This window comes from Patiria miniata, unplaced genomic scaffold (genome assembly GCF_015706575.1).
Source record: "Patiria miniata isolate m_02_andy unplaced genomic scaffold, ASM1570657v1 HiC_scaffold_7, whole genome shotgun sequence".
NCBI classification, from domain to species: domain Eukaryota; kingdom Metazoa; phylum Echinodermata; class Asteroidea; order Valvatida; family Asterinidae; genus Patiria; species Patiria miniata.
The window spans coordinates 5,698,490-5,718,910 of NW_024037074.1; the positions used below are offsets into that span (position 1 = coordinate 5,698,490).

The following is a 20,421-nucleotide window of genomic DNA, read 5'->3' on the forward strand; positions in this document are numbered from 1 at the left end:
TTATCATGACGATTGTTTTCAGTATACCATGGAGGGTAAAAAATACATTTAGCGGCCTATTGTTTATGTAAAAATGCATGCAGTCATTCATTAAAAAAACAACGTTCGTGCTCTACGGTAAAGTTTAACCTGTTCAGCAACATTTCAAAATGTTAGGAGCCAGAGATAATTTTAAGCTATATAATCTGAAAATGACGAAGTGTACACCTCATATACCTTTTATGTGTAATTTTAGTTCGTGGAAGCCTGTTGAGCACAGCGGTCCCCTGTACTCGGTCATTGTTATCACTTCTCGATAATGTTGACACAACGGAACAGACGATTATTATCATGAAACCTCGTGCGTCGAATGACTCCCATGTATCTGCATGGTGACCCTTTATGTTGTTGTTGTTGTTGTTGGAAGGAACAAGGACGAACTTGTTTTTTCATACTCATGATTTCTTGGGGTTTTCTTTTTAGGGAGGGGATGACTTTTGGATGGGGACTTGCAGGGCTGAGACTGCGGGGGGGGGGGGGGCTCGGGGACCTGGGAGAATAGGGGGGAATGGGTGTGCACTCAGTGGTTATGATAACGCTGAAAAGACTAATTTTACCTTCCCAAATTTTTAAATGAATGTTAACCAAGTTGGTTGTTGAGATTGTTCATAATTCCACCTCAGACTGTTACTTTGTATAAATCGTGTACTCTGTTTAATTTAAACTGGCTGTGGGGTTTTGAAGCTCTGGTTTCACAGAAAAATTGAACTCCCGAAATCATATTGTTGTTAATTTAATGGGTTTGGGGAGGGGGCAAATGTCCCTGCCCACCCTCGAAAAAAGATCAATCGGGAAAATGCTGGAAAATATAGAGGTGTTTTTTTTGGAGGGGGGGAAATATGTGCTTTGCCCCCCTCTAGAAAAAAATCCTGGCGACGCCCATGGTTCGCGGCAATTAATGCGTAATTTCTTGGAAATAAAAAAAATGCACTCATGATAATCTCCCAACACGATCCGGGAAAGCAACATAGGCCCTACGTCAGATGTTAGCTTGCAGGTCACGTGATTTGATTATTGTTTTCTTTTCTATTCTCGTTTCTATTTTTCGGGCGGAGAGCACGGCAATCACAATCATCCCTTGAAAGAGGTAAAACAGATATTACGAAATAACGTGTGGACACCTCACGAAACTCAAAAGAGTCTGGTAAATATGGGTTGATATTTTGCCAGTGAGTTGGCCAAGGTACCAACTCTTGGGCAAATTCCTCCCAAAAATTGGGCAAGTGTTAACCGGATGAACTAACAATTGAAGTAGTTTCGTTCTAAATGTTGGTTAAATAACATTGCCAATAGTGTCTTACCCAACTTGTATAACCTAATGCAATAGCTTGACTAACAATAAAATAATATATGAGCTTCCAACATTCGTATAATAATTTATCACATCCTGATTCAGCTAGTACAAAATGGGTAGGGGTTAAAATGTGAGAATGTTCGAACTTGGCATACAAACATATTGCTTCTTTAATTTAAAAAGTTGGGTTTTGAAGGGAATGTACATCATTGGCTTTTGCTGTAATTTTCAGAAATGAACTATTTGAGAGGTTAGTATAATAGATCAAATATCGTTACACTGACATTTTTGAAGTTTTGTGTTCGAAAAGGTTGGAAAAACAAAGAAAAACACAAATGATCAAGTAGTCTGGTTCCCTGACTCCACAAAAGATAAAATGGACCAATTTATAGATGATGGAAAATTGTAAGGCAAGGGAACCAGTCTAGCTGGCCTGCACCCGTTCATGAACATGTAACCAATAGCAAACAAAATTTGGACTGAAAAAATGGTAAATTTGGAGCAGTAGTTGAAAAATAGTTAGGTTTTTCCAACCACAGTTGGAAATGTTTACAAAAATACCATTTTCTTGAAAACGACTTCACACCAGGTGCCATAATTTTACAAGATGCTTGAGACTGTCATTTACCAACATCCTAGTAAGGTATTTCGTAAAAACTTGGTAGTTTTATTTTTCGATGTTTGCAAATGTTGTATATTCCCTTTAAACAGAACATTTCGACATTGCTTCCGACATCATTTCCCGATTCCCCATCTCGCACGAAATCCATGTCTTTTAAGATTTCATCAGTTTCGTTTTCTGAAGAAAACCGTTGCCTCTCAGAAGAAGGAAACATTTGTGAAGACATCTGGTCGAAGAGGTGTCATGGCGCCCTCTATTGGTGGGAAACTCCCATTAATTGACGGCTTCCACACAAACAGAATTGTGATCTGAATAAACTATTTACTTTTCGAATAATGGACCACATTGAAGACTTGTTATTGGGAATTAATATGTTGAATTCCTTCTGTGAAGGATAAGATAACAGCGAAACACGAAGGCTGAATGACCGCGACACAATAGCAGAGTTCGACGAACGAGGTTCATTGTCATATTTATTTACCCTGGACAAATATTTGTTATCAGTGAGGCATTTATAGGCCCGACGTCCACGAATGAAAATCAACAAGTTGTGTCTCTTTAAAACGCTCGATCGCTGAACTCTCAAGAACAAAACACTATCGGGGATCCGAGTCACCTTTCTGAAAATTGTCAAATGGCTTTTAATTAAAGTGTTTTCCTCTGGGTCATACAACGAATACCTCAAAAAATAGTGTTTCGTCAGACATCACTCCAAATTCCACAGAAGAATGTTCAGGCCAGTGGCGTCGCCAAGGGGGGGCCAGGGGGGGCATATGCCCCCCCTGGAAAACCTACTGCCCCCCCCCCGAGTGCCCCCCCCCCCATCAAATGCTGGTGCCCCCCCCCCCTATCCTCTGCAAAATTCTGCGCGTTGTTAAAATCATTACCTCAAAAAAAGCAATTTCTGGAGATATCTTCAGATCGAATTTAGCATCAAATGTGGCACCATTTTGCATCTAGCCCATCCTCCGTATGCGAAAATTTTCCAAAGGGGAGGGGGGCCTTAGACCCCTCCCCCAGGACGGCGATCCGTATCCACCTAAGTGCCCCCCCCCCCCATCAAATGCTGGTGCCCCCCCCCCCTGTGCCCCCCAGACTGAAAAGTCTGGTGACGCCACTGGTTCAGGCCTAAACATGTTGACGTTACAGCTCAGTACATGCATAACAGTTTTGATCACGAAACACGATTTCGTCGATAGCACTCTGTCAAAATAAGTCAATTTATTGACTGATCTTTGGGAAAATCACCTACATTTTTGTCGTTAATGGCAGCAAGCCAGTATTTAGTACCAGTACGATATTAAATCCAAGTATAAAGCTTCTTGATAATGTAGGTTAGTTCCGGAATAAATGCAAATGATCCTAGGCCCTATGCATTTAATTAAATAAAAACAATTTAACAGAAGTACATTTCTAGAATTATTGTGTTCCGTTCATACTGTTCATGTTACGAATACTGTTACCAGTGACTGAACCGGGGAAAAAAATGATAAAGTTTTAACTCAATGAGAAAATCTGTTCAAAGTTAAGTTATCAGTTGATTTTCAATTTTGATGTTTTACAAATAAAGTATAAAATATTTACGATGAACACCACGCCAAAATGGACCCGGTGCGTAGCAGCCATCTTGGATAGCAATGGCTTTGTTTTACTGCAGCAATCTGTTCACCCATTTGTGCAACCCTTGTTATTATACAAATAATGAATGTTTGTAAGTGCAATGGTAAGAATAAATTCATGAGGTGACAGATGAAAAGTTCCATTCCACGAGGCGAAGCCGAGTGGGATGGAACATTTTATCTGTCACCTCATGAAATTATTCTTTCCATTCCACGAACGTGAAACATTCATTATTTGTTTTACATAACACCTGAATAAATCCTTGTCATCTGATTGGTTGACTTTTAATAGCCAATTTAATCAGGTTAAAAACTGTTTCAAAGTTCGACAAGTTCATCATATTTATGTTAATGCAAACTGTTCAACAGGTTCAGAACAATCATATTCAATTTATCTCGATTAAAAACAGCGCCACCACCAGCAGCAGTGACACCGTGCAATGGAAGTTGCAATTCACCGTGCAATAGAACTTCCATTGCACTGTGCGCTGCGCGCCACGCGCGCGCCGTGCGTTGGTACGAATAATTCAATGACATGTGATCAACGATCCACCAATCAGATGACGGGGTTTTAATCAGGTGTTGTATAAAACAAAATAATGATGCCCTCTAAGATGGCCGCTACACATACGGTCTATTATTGGAGGAAGTTAGTACCAGACTTTGCATTTGAGGTCTGGGTTCATGTAGCTTCCAGCCGGACAGTTGAACGCAGCGCTGAACGCCTCGTTGTTCTGAAGCGCACCGATGACTCTGTGCGAACGAGAACGATAAAGCGAGATGGAGTTATCATTTTTGGGAAATGTATATCATAGAAATGATATTATAGAAATTATTATAGAAATAGTTGATTACGTTTACTTAAAACGCTAGAATTGGTAAATTAGGAAATATAGTTAGAGCTCTTTTTTTCATTTAGTAACTATAAGTGCTACCACGTATGTCGTTTTTGTTTTCGCATGCCCATGTTTACAAACCGTTTGTTGTTTGATTTGTCAAAATTACTTTATTTTCTCCTTGCTTCAACTTTTAAATCTGAGAGTGTTCTCGCAGAATAATGTTTAAAGCTTTACCAGTTGAGCGCTTTCTTTCAGTATTCTGTTTTATTACGTCAAATAACACTAGCAGTTTTCTCTGACAAGCTTATTGCAAGGGTGTTTTTTTTAATCTGGTCATGTTCTGAATCATACTGACACATAATTTCTTGATTTGGACATGTATAAATCCTTGATTTTAGAGGGCCGAGTACATTATTCAGACAAATGTGTAAAAACGAAGCCTGCTACAGATATATCATTTCACATTTTGCAGAGTGTGGCGCAATTTCATCGTAATGTGCCTTGGATCAGACATGGGAAATGAATCTTCTTCAAGTGTGACTCCAGAAACGTTTCAAGTCCGATACAAACGGAAACATCTTAACCTGTGACCTCTATATGATCACAACCAGAAGATGACCTGTATTGACCTAGAGTTCCCGAGAGAAGGATTTAAAATCGTCTGAAGCCAAGACGGACAATGAGCCCGAGGTTTTGAAAACACCTGACATACCTGTATGGGCCAGGACTGTGCACATCATTGTCGATGACGTCATCCGCTCCCTCTGGTGTGAACACACTGCACCATAGCTTGATTGCAAGAAATTAATTACAGTTTTTCATGAAAATGGCTCAATCTATAGTTGCATGATATTTCATTTTTCAAACTTGTATTGTACACTAAAGAGGGATAAGTGCAAAAACTTGAGTTTAGCCAAATTTTGGACGCGTTTTTTTAATGGATATTGGCCTTTGTGGTCATTGTCCAACCTCACATGAAAACTTATTAGGAAAGACAAAAGATACTTTTAAGTTCATGATGTTAAAAACTTCAAAATGGTTTTGAAGGAACGGGTCTGTAAATTGGAGCGAGAATCGGTTTCTAAATTATAAGGAGCTGAACATTACCTAAAAAGTGGAATGATCAAGAAACTCTGCTTTTTGGATTTATCCATTTGGGGGTTGGGTTTTGTGTGTTATGATGTAAAATTGATAATAGACCGATTGACTAAGCCCCGCCTCCAGATGTATTGACCAATCACAGCCTTGATTGTCCGAGAAATGTCCGCTATGCGTGCATTTGCAAATGACACGCCCAGCATATAGCACTGGGCATGCGCACGTGGGCAGGTGGGCGGGGTTGAATGGATCGGTTTTAATTGTATACCTGGGAATATGACAGGAAGAACATCTGCTCTTCGGTGAAGTCAATGCCAGGGAGACGAGGTTGCTTGGGTATGTTGCCCATGTTAGCCTTGACGCAAGAGGAAATGTTGTGGGGGAAAATATATATTGTACCATACATAAACGTGACGATATTTAAGAAGGGTGTATGTGTTCGTAATTACATGCATTAAAGGGAATACACATCATTTGCTTTTGCTGTAATTTTCAGAAATGGATGGAATTGGGGGGGTTGGAAATGTATAGCAAATATAGTTACACGGACTTTTTTGAGGTTTTGGGTTAGAAAATGCTATAAAAACCAAGAGAAACGATCATTTTCCTGTAGTCTGGTTCCCCTGACTCCATATAAGAAGAAACAGAGCAGTTTACATACATTGGGGAATTGTAAGGTCAGGGAACCAGTCTAGCTGGCTCGTACCCGTTCATAGGTTTCTAATCGATTGCAAAAAAGTGCGATGGTCAATTGGGGCCAGTATTTGAAGAAAAAAAACAGTTGTTTTCAACGCTGATCGGCCGATCAGCGTTGGAAATTGATACAAAAATACCACTTTTCTTGAAAATGACAGTATACCAGGTGCCATGATTTTACAGGATGCTTTACACTGTCATTCACTAACAGTGCAGCAAGGTATTTCAAATTGATTTGGTAGTTTTATTTTTTGATGTTTGCAAATGTTGTATTTTCCCTTTAAAGGATTCATCTCGAAAACAAACCTGCAAAAATTCCGCAAAAAAAATTCCCTGAACGTTCATTTTGTGTATTACTCAACTTGAGAGAATCTTACGAGGAAAGCTTATATTAGTGACCGAGATGCAATCAGCCGATAATCCTGGATTATCAAGATGGCTTCTGAAATAAAAATACACTTGCAATGAATATAATTTTAAGATGTGATTCATGCTGATGATACCTTGTAAGACTCTCTCAGGCCTCCGTTGTCAGCAATGTTTTCACCCTGCGTCTGACCTCCGTTCAGCTATAAAAAATAAATAAATAAATAAATAAATAAATAAAAAAGATATTAGATTTTGGAGAACTTCTAAATTTACAATGATTCAAAAGGTCAACCAGTCATTCCCTTGTGTTCCCTTTTTTTATGGAAACCGGAAAGCCATTGACAAAAATGATCCGATTGCCATTTCCTTTAGCGACCACATTAAAAGGGCGCTTTTAAACTGTGTGGCCGTTAGCGTAATTTTTATTCCTAGGAGGGTTAGGGGCAATGTCATGAATAATTCATGTTATTCATGAGACCGGACAATGACATCAACAGCATTGTAATAGGTTACTCAACTAGTTATTTACAATACATTAAAGCATTTTAAAGAACGGTTGTCGTCGAGCTACCACACAGTAGCCTAGTGGATAGCGAGATGAGCTATGGTACAAAGATCCCTGGTTCGAATCCACGTCGTCGCTGCTCATTTTCATCAACTATTTTTCTTCTCCAAATTTATCACTGAGATAATTTTAAATTAAGGGGAAAATAGAACGAGAACCTAAGTCTTGCAATGATTCAAAGGAAAAACTAAATTATTCATGACATTGCCCCTAACCCTCCTAGGAAAAAAAATACGCCGGCCGTCATCACTCAAGGAAGAAAAGCAAAACGTACGCTTCTATTCGTTTCTGGCATGATGAATTCGGAGTACTGGTCGATGATACACTGCGCCCTCTCCAGGAAATTGTCGATGGACTCTTGACGCCACCAGACTGTATAGTTGCCGTCTTTGTCGAAGCGTCGCCCTGTGAAAAAAAGACCAAGATATTGGAATTGAAACTATGTCTTGGAAATGGCGGCCTCCTATCAATCAATCATAACACTTACATAATCCTCCCTCTTTTAATTGAACCTTAACGTCATTTAGTCAGCAACATTTTTCATCGAAGTAGTACGTATATTTGATTGTGCTCAACGATACGATTTCTAATAAAAGCTAAATCTAAGATCAAATAAAACAAAGTTAACCCCTGAAAAATCCTTGCAACCGACCTTTTTAGTGCATGATAGGGACCTGGATATCTAGGTTAAAGTATCCTTTGCACTCATGGGCGTCGCCGGGATTGTTTTTTTTTTTGAGGGGGAGGCAAAGCACATTTTCCCCAAAAATATCCATGTACTTTCTCTAGCATCTATTCTCAATTTATCATATTTTTTTCGAGGGTGAGCAGGGGGACATTGCCCACCCCATCCCATTGACACCCCTGCAGACGCCCATTTTGTTAACTGTCTATTAAATTAACAGCAAATATGACTTACAACCTCTTTCTCATTTTTTTTTTCATTTCGCCTTTTTTTCGGGGGGGGGGGGCTTTTCCGGAGAGGGGGGGGGGGCAAGCGCCCCCCTTCCCCCCCCCCCTTCCCCCCCCCCCCCCCACCTCCCGACGCCCATCTTTACACCACAAAAAACTAGTCTCTTAAAGGTTCCAAATACAGACCTTTTCCAAAAATGTACTCAGTTTTACCCAGAGGTATCATAATCAGTATTGACTTTGGCTTAGTTTACCGGGGTTGTCAAAACCGTGGGTTATCTCAGGATTAATTTACCCGAGTTGTCAAAACCGTGGGTAATCTCGTGCCCAATGATGACACCGATTCCACCATAATTGGAGTACCTGAAATACAATAAAGAAAACTGGTTTAATTGGTTTAATGACAAGATTAACCCGACGGTAGCTTGAGAAACTACCATAAGCTAACTAGCATAATTGCTAAGGTGCTTACAGTTCACTTGTTCGCTTCATTTTTATTGGGAAAAATCTTGAAAGATTAAACTTTAAATATTAATGGATTCAGAGGATTGAAGTAGGCCTAATTGTTACTTACCAGGGAAGATCCTTGTGATAGAAAGGTGGTTGGAGAAGGGCCGCTGGAATCACTAGAACAAAAAAAGAACATTACGTCATGGCGTTGGCTGATTCGTGATTGGTCGTTGGGCGGGTACTGGTGTCAAATGGTGGGCCAGTTGATGTACTGATAATGGTTGTTTATAGTAGTTGGTCGGTCGGTTTGTCGGTCGGTTTGTCAGTTGGCCGGATGGTACCGGCCACCGCCAGCCGACGAAAGGCTTTCCTTGGTTGGTTGCAAGGGTTGGTTAAACTGGTGAGTAAATTGGCGTCTTGTATAACTGGGTAGTGAGTTTATTTTAGTTATTGGCTAGTTTGTGGCTAAAAGCAATGAGCGTGAGAGGAAAGGAGGCATAGACGGGTCGGTGGGTTGGTGAATGGATTAAGTGTTTGGTTGCTACACACTTTAAAAAAAATCCAGATCAGATTGATTCAGAATCTGGGTTCTATCGGCTCAACTCTTTCCGGGTAAAAAATGACACTCTTCATTTTGACTCGAAATAAAAATGTCATTTTGTCCCCAAAAAGTGTAATTTTTGACCCGAAAAGTGTCATTTTAGACCAGCAAAAAGGATGTCGAAATGGATGTTTTAGAGTGTTCCGGATTTTAGTTTAAAGCGTCTATTGTGATGTGCATGGATGTACCTGTACTACATACCCCTCCCCCCGGACCGATACACGAAGAGAGAACAAAGGAATTGTTTCAGTCCTCGGGTGTCCCTTGTTGAAGACCGTCCTCTGTCGTACAGTTATGTGCTTAGTCTATGGGAGAGTGTTATATTACAGAGACAAAGGGAAACACAAAGCATTGTCCTCAGTGGTGTAGTAAAACACGACTGTGTGGCTAGGTTGTGGATGATGGTTGGCAAAATGAAAGCTGACGTGGTGGCTAATGTAGGGTTGTCTTCTGTGTTACATAATTGTATAAAAGAAAGACATAAATAGCTTACAAATTCCATTAATGGCTGCACCGTACATAGCATTGACGACGGCCGGCCCGCCAAAAGACCACCTAGAAGCAGAACAGAAAAAAACTTTCTTTCTTTTCTCGTAAAAACAAACAAACAAACAAACAAACAAATGAAACAAACAAATAGATTATATTTACAGTTGTTGTTCATTCATGAACTGAAAGCCAAGACACAAAACCCAGGGTAGAGTTTGTTATTACAGAAGACCGCTGGTGCTTTTAAAAGCTATACACATAATTTTATAGGCTTTAGTCGAAGCGAAAAAGGACGACATTGGGACACGAGCTACTAAATTATCCAAACATTCAAAACCTACTCACAGTGAATAATCGTCTTTCACCTCTTCACGTAAGCGAGCCAATGCACCCTGGGATAGCCACTCGCGGTATCTCAGGTTATTCTGGAAATACTCGTCGTCCGTGGCAGTCAGCTTTTGGCAGAGAAAGAGACAATCGCATAACAGTCATCTTTCCGTTTCGGCTAGAAGAGGACCTCCCTTTTCTTTGTGATTTTTATACAGTACCAGAATGCGATACACACATACTGGAATGGGAGAGACTTTAACAAGCCAGGTAGAGACGACGTGAAAGAGTCTGTGCGAATATATATAGGTGCAGCGCTCCATTTGATTTTATTAATAAGGTCAATCCGTAAAACAAAGAGCAAACAGACTCGGAACCACAACTTGCTATCAAGAACTATCAGAGGAAGTATATTGACGGCAACCCCATAAGCAAACTATGGTCCAATGGTTCAAGGGCAGATCCAGGGGGAGAGCCAACGGGCGCCAGGCCCCTCCCCCCCCCCCAAAAAAAAAAAAAAACGAACCCAATTTTATTAATTTTTTTAGTGACGTCGCAATAAAGGCAGGCACTGCGAACACCACTATCTTTTCCTCAGGAAAAAAGGGGTTAAAGTGGTAAGAAATTGCCTCAAATCGCACCACAGTGCATCTAAAATCCAACAAATTTTCGGGGCCCTTAAGCGGGCCCGAACCCCTCGCCGTAACCGTGTTCGATTCATGTGCCGTGGTACGTGGGTTCGAACCTTGACTGGGAACATGGGATGCTGGTGTTCTTTGGCAAGACACTTGACTATAATCGCCTCTCTCCACCCAGGAGTATAAATGGGAACCTACGAAGGCATGGGCGTCGCGAGGGGGGGACAAGGGGGGCACTTGCCCCCCCTGGAAAAGCAAAAAAAAAAAAAAAAAAAAAAAAAAAAGAGGCGCGAAGACAAAGTGGTGTAAATTTAATGAGTTGGGGGGGGGCAAAATGTCCCTGCCCCACTCTAAAACTGATAAATCGAGAATGTGTTGAGAAATACAATCATTTTTTGGCAAAAAAAAATTTTGCCCCCCCTCTAGAAAAAATCCTGGCGACGCCCATGTACGAAGGTGGAAAGCAGATTGCGCTGATCTCAACCTGCTGCAGAGAAATGGTCTCGTGGTCTGATGAACAGGGGTAAGACAGTGTGAAGTACCGTGAAACCTTTGGAATAAATAATAATAATAATAATAATAGTGGATATTTATAAAGCGCACGTATCCACCAGGACTGGTGCTCAAGGCGCTACATCATTATTACCCCTGCCCATTGGGCCCATGAAACATTCCAAATACCATCTCAGCTCCCTGGGGAGTATACAGCTCGATGCAGCCTGTTAGGCGCAAGGCAGCTAATTCAATCACAATAACCATCTCGGCGCCCTAACAGGTACCCATTTACGTGACAAAGTGCCTTGCCCAAGGGCACACGCACCATGACCCCGCCATGACTCGAACCCACAACCTGCAGCTTTACCCGCAGACCACGAATCAGTGCCCTTAACCACGAGGCCACAGTACTCCACGCTATATCAACACCATAAACTGTGTTATTGCCGTGTAACTGTGCTATTTTTTGTCAAATACATGCACGGCGGCATCCCGGTTACCCTGGCACCCTAACATACACATGGGGTGGAATCTAACATTATTGTCACCTAAAACTACCCAATTTGTTTTGGGTTGTTTTTTTGCTACTTACATCGGCATACTTCGCATCAAGCTTGGTGTTGTTTTTGATCCATTCTGGGTAACCAATTGCGATGTCCATAGCATCTGCCTATGGGGATGATAATAACAACAAAAATCGCTGAAAACGGCTACTTTGCATTTCCATAAAATTATATCTTTCTAATAAAAATAACTAAAGCCAGTAAACAAGGCCTGATTTACACCTGTTATACGTGGTAACACAACGCACATGAATCAATAATTGATGACCGAGTCCAGAGTTACGAAAAGCCTTCCAATCGTCAAAGTGATTTGGGGCTTTGCAAGTTAAATACATTTGAGAATTCACAGAGAAATGGTTCCGAGATATATTTTTCGAGTCAAGCTCTGACCACAGTGACCGAAACGATGGGTTTCGTATTTCTTCTTCTTCTCAGAACTTGACCATATCTCCTTGGAGACAGTTACTTCGAAATGATGTATACCAGTTTGTGGTATGACTCACACGGATCTTATTCATAACGACCCTTTGACCTTCGTACTGTCACCTTGATGACCTTTGACCTTACCTTTTCAGCCACCACGCCCTTGTCTTCCTCCTGCAGCCAGTCATTTGTTTTCAGCATGGATTTGAAAGCCGTCCGCACATTGTGAACTATTTCAAGCGTCTACAGGGGGGAAAGCAGATTTTGTTAACAAAAGTATCGCATTTCTTATGGAAATACTGAGTCACTGGTAGTACTGCGCATGCGCCTACGTGAGGATTGTGAATGTTCAACCAATAAACGGTGAAAGGCACCGGATTTCATAGGAGTCAAAATTTCTTGTGACACTGGAAAATTGTTTGAGACCAGCCAGCCCACCAGACTTTTTCAACCGTTTAAGACCGGCCACGGGACAAGCTCTCGACCAAAAGGAATGGGTAAGCTGTCTAAGGTATTAATGGGGCACGCGTACGGTTGCATCGCTGGTTACCAACAGCCAGGCGCGCATCATAAAGCATGACGGGGAGCCAGGATCAAGAAGATTCGCGATGACATTTTGAACATCGATTGATGAGAGACGTTCAGACTTTGCTATTAGTGCGCATGCCCAGTTTACGTCACAAATCAGCCACTAGTTGACTAATCATCCTCGTCTGAACTGCTTCTTTGTTGTCCATACCTTTTGTATCGTATCTTCAGTGAAGTGTTCATCCACGTACATCCTACCGCTGATAAACATGTATTGGTCATTGGCGTTGTTGACGCATGTCTTCCAGCGAGCTGTAGGAGACATCGTTTTGTTCACTTCCAGTTGGTACTCGTGCTGGATGGCTAGGAATGTCTCGTTCAGGAAGGGGACCATCTCACTCACCAGACACCAGATCATGTAGTTGGCCTTGACTCTGACGGGAAAAGAAAAAACAAACTGACCTATCTTTAAAGTTTCCCTGCACACGATTTGCTTCCAGAAATGATTATCCCTTTCTTGTCCGATATCAGATGGCGTGTTCCCATTATGATATCAGATGATATCATATAATGGGAAGTGATGAGTCTCCAAATACAATAAATATATGCAAGAATGGTATCGCAGTCTAGATTTAGGCTATTATGACAAAGGCCTTCCACTATTCCATAACACATCCCATTTCACCCCAATCCGACAGGTGGGGCCTATTTAAATACTTTCGACATGAAATATCGATGCTGCTACGACTTAACCGCTAGTCCCATTTAATAGCCCGGCAAGCGACATTCTGCAAAACAACGATGGTCACGGAGGATTTTATGTTAATTGTTAGTACTTTTTCAAAGTTCTTTCAATGAATTCCTTCCATGAAATCCAGCTTAGGATGGTCCTTTTCCTATTAATTCTTTACCCACCTGTTGTCTTGGTCTTTTATCCACATGGTGACATTGCCGATATAGTTTGGGCTGTAGTTGAAGATTGGCTCGTCGTCTGTTACTCCTGGGTCAACGCTTGCCGGCAACATTAGTTGAAAGAAACGCGTCCAGTCGATCTTGAAAAAAAAAAATATCCTAACAGACTGTGTTTAAAAGTGCGGTTGGATGATAATTTGGGTATAATGTGCAAATTTGATAAAGAATTAATAGTTTCAACAATTTGTGTTATAAAGTTGTATGGAGTGCACAGTAATTGGCGAAACCTTGCGTATTGGATCTAACTTAATTTTAACTGTCTCGAAACTCTAAATATATGAGAATTCTGCTTTGTTGCGTCTAGGCCCCTTTAACGACTCATATCATGATATTTGTATGAAACGTCTACTTGTGAAGAAATGCCCATCAACAACAACGGAAAGTCTGAACATGTACCAAGTCTCGAGGCAATAATGTCAAATCTTTACCACATCCATTCCAATTTCCTTGAGAGTGTTTTCAGTGGTACCAGAGTATGGATGCAATACAGTAATCTGTAGGAAAAAAAAGAAACGCAATAATATTAAAATTTTGTACTTTCTTTACCTGTCATATATTTAACATATAAATAAATATCAGTTTCATATACTTAGGAGAATGACAATTGCATTCCATAATACCATAGCGAATGAGTAAAAATCAAAATCATATCACACCCTTAAAATACGTCAATATAGGCTGCGAGATGTGTAAATTGGATAGGGGTGCATTTCGAAATAAATAAGCCAATTTTCAAATCCAATTGGCCTTTCCAGAAAAAAACATCGACAAGGAAAGAATCGATGACGAATTTCTACGAATGTCTTACGTTAGCCATATTCGACTCGAACTCGATGAGGTTCTTCATATCCTCCTTCGCTACTGTCTCGTCTGCGCCAAGAGCCACGGCGATGTCAATCATGTACTGGAGGTACGCTTTCCTCTCCTGAAAGAAAACGTTGGTGAAAAAAAACGTAATTGTATGAAATCATGAGACCATATGGAGGGCCCAAAACACAATCGGGCACAATTTCACCGTGCACTTTGCACTGAGTATTGCGACGATGACGGGACGCAGTCGTGGCAAGTTGGAGGGAACGCCCTCGTAACACTATATCAATGTGCTTGCCAAAGACCTCCATGCATGGGGGCCGTGCCAAACGGAATTTGAAGAAACTTGCCATCAACTGGGATAATTTATGACTAACAAAGAGTTCAACGTGCTGGCAAATATAGGCAGCTGTTTGATTAGTATGGAAGGGAACAGGGGACATGCATCACCTACCTTCGAATAACTCTCATCCAAAAGGATCTTTATCCCCAATTCCTCAGAATAGTCTCGTTCGTCAATCTGGAGAAAACAAATGCAAATTAAAGTCGTTATCATAAAGATGCAGTGTCATAAATGGTGATACGTAAAACGTATTTTCAGTCTGTATTGTATCCGATGCGTATAGATACGCCTATACAGGGCGACCCAAAAAAATGCAACCCTAAAACAATTGCCTTTGTCAAAAAACGTGATAGGTTAATTTTTATTTTTCGGATATCAGATTAAAGCTGAGAGCTTTTTCTTTCAAAGACTGAAAAACAATCATGAAAATAGCTTATTGGGATGCTGAGAGAATGCCAATTATGTATAAGAAGTGATTTTTCTTCCTGTACACAAACATTACCACATTAAGGGATTTACACTGTATCTATTTGTGCATGTCCTAATACAAAGAACACGGCACCTACTATGACAAGAGAACAAATGAATTTCATGGAAATACCTTTTATTTTCTACCTGAACATTTAATCCTTTTTAGTCCTATTTCAAACATTTTCAGCATCATAAATATGTCAAAATACTAAAGAAATGGCACAAATGAAAGATAGTTGCACAGTGAGCTTACAGTAAAATGTTTCACTGTTTGAAGCTTTTGTGTACAAGATGAAAAATCACTTCCTTTACATAATTGGCATTTTCTCAGCAACCCAATGTGTTATTTTCATGATTTTTTTTTTCAGTATTTGAAAGGAAAAGAAGCTACCAGCTATAATCTGATATCCAAAACATAAAAATTCACCGATCACGTTTTTGGAAAAAAGCAAATATTTCAGGGTTGCATTTTTGGGGGGTCACCCTGTATAACGCGCTCATGGAAAGGCTCATGGAAAGACTGTTTCATTTCTATTTCAACAATACAACTTAAGTCACCGCAATATCCAAAGCAATCTGAGCTTATTGTGGTGCTCGTTTTCATTGTGTGGATGGAATCTCTCGCATATAAACACGTAATGGCAAATAACGGGATTTTCCTTACCAAAGTCTTCACACCCCGCAATTGCGTCTTCTCGATGCCGACCTTTGGTACCACGAAAAACGGAGTGGACGCCTGATAAAAAAAAAAAATATTGCAAAAATACGTTACAACATGTCTGACGTCACGATGACGACATCGGGTGATTTTTGTTGATGATTTATTTATTTTTTGTTATTTCATTCTACTCACAAAATTTGACACTGTCTTTGCTCAGATCGACTCCACACTTGACACACAGAATAAGATCATATGACAAGTGCCGTCATCATGACGTAATTATGGGCAAACATCTTTTTGTTAGATCATACATATTTTGCACAAAAATGTACAAAATGTGTGACGTCATCATGACGTCATCATAATCCGATCGCTATGAAACTTTGTGCGAATGTAAATAATAATACTAGTATTCAAAAATGTATACGTTTTAGCTACTATAGCAAAATATTATAATTTGCACTTTGTGCACGAAATGACTGTGCTTCACATGACTGCAAATCGGCAAAAAAAAAAAAACTCACAAAAAAAATCGTAATGCGGAAAACCCAAAACATGCAGAACCCAAACCCAAATAAATATTTACAAAAATATGTATCACCAAAAATAATTATGACTTGGAAGCCCATTTATTAAACTATTTTTCAATTTAAAAAAAATGATTTCAATTACTCCACGTTAATTTTTTTATCATTTTTTAAACAAGGTAACCCCAAAATCAGTTTCGTCCAAAAAAGCAATGTATTGTGTGTTCTGACTGTTTGGGACAACAAAGAAAATGACACATAATACTTGATTCAACAACTGAAGTACATAAATATCTGTATTAACAACTCTGCTTAGTGCTTGGGCTTTGCAAAATCCTTTTTTTTTTAAGGGTGAGCCTTCAAAAGGACTTTGTTGAATATTTTTAACTTTTAAACTGAGGTTTTATCGCTGGTGATGTTTGAAGACAATTTGTGAAATCGCATTTAGTGATAAAAAAAAATAACGTGTAGAGCAACTGAAGTAAATTTTGCACTGAAAAGTAGTTAAATAAATGGGCTTCCAATGGTGCTCAATATTGTTTTAAATATGAAATATATTTATTTGTGTTTGGGTTCCACTTTTTTTACTCGCCCTGCACGATCTGTTTTCAGACATACATCGACCTCTAATCTTGTATGTCTTTGTGCTAATTTCACAGAGCGTTGATTTACATCAGCGTAGATTTATCGGTGAATAAACTACGTTGCACTTCAACTCTTCAATATCTAGCAAAGATATAGTCCCGATTGTTTTGAAAATACAGGCATACTTTTTCCTATTACATGTAAATACAGACAATACTACAAATAATATTATACACTCTTTAATACCCGTCTCTTTTGAGGGTCAAAATGACATTCTATGAGTCACTTTTCAATACCACAAAACGCGGGAAGGAGTTATTTTGACACAAAAATCGTATTTTGGAAGGAGAAATGTGTCACTGTTCATTCTGACTCAGAAGAATGTCTGGTCAAATCGAACACGGAATCCGGGTCGAACTTGTGTGTCCTAAAGAGCTTACAGTCAACTTGTGCTTGGTCTTGTTGTTAGGATCGGTCACCGTGTCTATGTACACAATGATCTGTACGCCGTGTGTGCCCCTGAGGGCGGCCCAGAGTTTCTCGAAGTCGAAGGTGGTGGCGTTCCAGTTACCGCCGGCAGGGGTAGACCCCAGCACCGGCCAGCCGCCCAGCGAAGTCAGCACGTCCGTCAGAGGTTTGGCTCCCAACTCATTGATGGTGTCTGTTGGATAAGTGCGAAAACTGAAGTCTCAAATTGACTGTGTTATTGACTTGTTATCTTTATATAACTGAATAACTATAGATATTTTTTAAAGTTCAATCTAACTGCTAACGATGCGCACAAATATCAACGACGTATTACAATCGCTAAAAAAATATGTGTGAGTACAGCCTGTCGTTGACATTAATAGAAGTCGTCATTTTTTTTTTTTTTGGGGGGGGGTAGGGGTAAAAAGTTGTAAAGCAAATTCACTCTGATAATATTTTTTAAAGACAACTTCGTAATTTGAGTGTGATTCCTGTTCTAAATAGCCAAACTGATAATTCATAGATGGTGTCCTTTGCTTGGTAGATGAGACAACTTACCCAGATCTTCGCAAGACTGGTAGTCGTTCCTTATGATGTGATACGACGAGGGTTCGCCGGCAATGGGGCTCCGTTCAAATAGAACTGATAAAGAAATGACCAACACGGCAGTTTTAATGACAAATTCTTGTACAGCGTACTCAAACAATCAGTAAAATATCACGACAATGACAACACTAGATCAGCGACGACATTCACCGATGACGCTACTGTCAATGAAGATGTCTGACTGATTTATACGGTGCTGCCATTGTCGCCCTTAAAATCTTTATGACAACATTAATGACGGCAGGAAAAGAACCGAAAGTGGGCGTGATTAAGATATTGATGGCAATGAAAAAAGATGGTGGTAATGTTGATGATAGAAACAAGGGCCATGATAATGACGGGGATGTGACGATGAGGGTGACATGTCACAGACACAATCAGTTAAAGGAGACAAATGTGAGAAGGTCGGATAAGATGACATTTAGGGGCATGAGTTACCTTTGAGCTTGTCCTTCAAATCGTCTCTCAGTGAACTGAAAACAGAGACTTTAATCTGGTCCTCTGGTACGGTGTGTCGCTGGTTCCAGCCCCCGCAGGCGTACTCGAAGAAATTATCGCAGGGATTCACGCTCTGATTCATATTACTCAGGTATGCATATGCTGTAGAAATGAAGAGACAACACGATATAAGACGTAAAACAAAATTTAAAACGTAAAACAAAATCTTGCCCAAGTTTCACATTTTCGTTGATGAACATCGGCAATTCGAAAGTGTTTTCTCACCAGTAATTACATCTTAGGTGGAAACTTGGTTCATTAAGTTCACACTTTTCCACAATGTGTCATTGCGGTCTCTCTGAACTGTGACATTCCTTCGGGGCAATAGTTGAAAGGGACTGTAGCTAGTGTCGGTCATGTTGTCACCCGTGTGACCTGGTCATTCAGATAATGTGCAGGGTATGATATCCCTGTCTTATTACCGGAGTCATAGCATTGCTTTGTCGTGCACGTCTCCCGATCCACGGGCACCGGTGGTTTATTTGCCTTCAGTTCGTCCAGCTTGGCGGCAATGTCGTTCTTCTGTACTGCGAAAACAACTGGAAAACACGTAAACAAACTCGTCAAATTCTGAAGACAAACATACAGTGCGACAGGCAGAATATTTCTTAAGAGGGGGGTGGTGGTCGGGGGGGGGGGGTACCAGCATTTTATGTGAGCACCAAAGGCGGATCAACGACAAAATTTGCCCAAATTTTCTTGGCCGAATGGCCAGCCGCCCCCCCCCCCTCCCCGGCTATGCCACTGCGAACATACCAACGTCATCGAAACGTCGGGTTAATGGTGGCCCACTGCAGCTTATACAATGAATACACCCGTTGCTGATGTCAAATCTTTTAACTCGAGACCTTGCAAACATTCAAGTCTGATTAACAAAATAGCATCAGACAAACCCAAACAAAATGTTTCAATATAGATCTTTTCCACCGTGTTCAAAGGGGAGTCGCCAGACCATGTTGCTTAGGAAATGTTTAGTGCTAAGCATGAGCCGTCTGAGAACCAGCCATGAACAATATGATACACTGCGTGACTAAATGGCTGGTAACCTGTCTTTGCTGAGCAACTTCTGTCTGAGCTTAGTAAAGTACAATGCTGAGCACGGTTGGTCCTTTGTAAATTTCCTTAAATTGCCGGTCTCTGTATCTGAGAAACCGGGGTGTTTCACGAAGAATTTCAAACAGTAAAATCTTAGTTATCAAACGGTAAGTGAGAATCAACCTTAGATTAATTAATCGCAAGTTTTTAATGGTTTCAGATTCATTGGTTTCATTCATTTTATCAATATTGTAAGGGTTTTCGACCCCCCCCCCGGAAAAAGCTCGATCTCTACTCACTTGTGGTAATCATTAGGGCGATGGTGACAGCAGCGAAGATTCCCACCAAAATAAAGGGAATTTTACTGGGCGACTTGGAGACGACAGAGTCCTCGCGCGCCAGCTGAGCCTTGGAAGTTGTAAGCTTATCCTTCATGGTGGGGGCTTTACTCCAAATTGATATGTGTTGTTCGGCAGAAGTTGAGGTGAGAGGCGTGGTTAGGGGAGTGGAAAGGGAGGTATGAGACTCCCCTACAATTGAAGTTTCAATTTGGGAACTAAGACTCGATAAAAGTGTTGTCTTGCTTGGGTAATCAGTTGCAAGGGCTGTGGTAGATCGACCTCTGCTATATCAAGAAGTAGAAGAAGTCGTAAATAAAAGTTTCATTCAACTTACACGCCTTGTGAATGTTGGAGCATATATGTAGCTGAATGGTTGGAGAGAAGGTAAAATCTGGCAGTCCTACAGCCAGTGGGGGAAGACATTTTGTGAGCTTTCTTTGCATAGCTGGTCACATGATCGCATACCACATGCACCTGTTGTGCCTTGTTGACAGAATGAACCTGTGACATGGGCCTCGTCTATGCTGAAAGTTCCAA

General features: G+C 40.5%; 1 protein-coding gene across 2 annotated transcripts; it reads right to left on the reverse strand.

The window, feature by feature from the left end:
* Window positions 1–4,122: 4,122 nt before the first annotated feature.
* On the reverse strand, window positions 4,123–20,421 carry LOC119745532 (neprilysin-4-like). 2 transcript variants are annotated; one of them, XM_038221926.1, is made up of 22 exons: window positions 19,843–20,420; window positions 18,931–19,047; window positions 18,449–18,610; window positions 17,963–18,046; window positions 17,377–17,597; window positions 15,828–15,899; window positions 14,804–14,869; window positions 14,348–14,464; window positions 13,968–14,033; window positions 13,483–13,619; window positions 12,779–13,001; window positions 12,184–12,282; window positions 11,646–11,723; window positions 9,939–10,048; window positions 9,598–9,659; window positions 8,628–8,679; window positions 8,349–8,416; window positions 7,416–7,546; window positions 6,711–6,776; window positions 5,780–5,866; window positions 5,126–5,202; window positions 4,123–4,327 (listed from the first exon to the last, which is right to left on the reverse strand). In XM_038221926.1, the coding sequence occupies exons 1-22, from the start codon at window positions 19,976–19,978 to the stop codon at window positions 4,225–4,227; spliced, it is 2,334 nt and encodes a 777-aa protein (XP_038077854.1). In that variant the 5' UTR covers window positions 19,979–20,420; the 3' UTR covers window positions 4,123–4,224. The 2 variants fall into 2 exon arrangements, with proteins under 2 accessions (XP_038077854.1, XP_038077855.1); XM_038221927.1 differs by lacking the exon at window positions 5,780–5,866 and having other exon boundaries at window positions 19,843–20,421.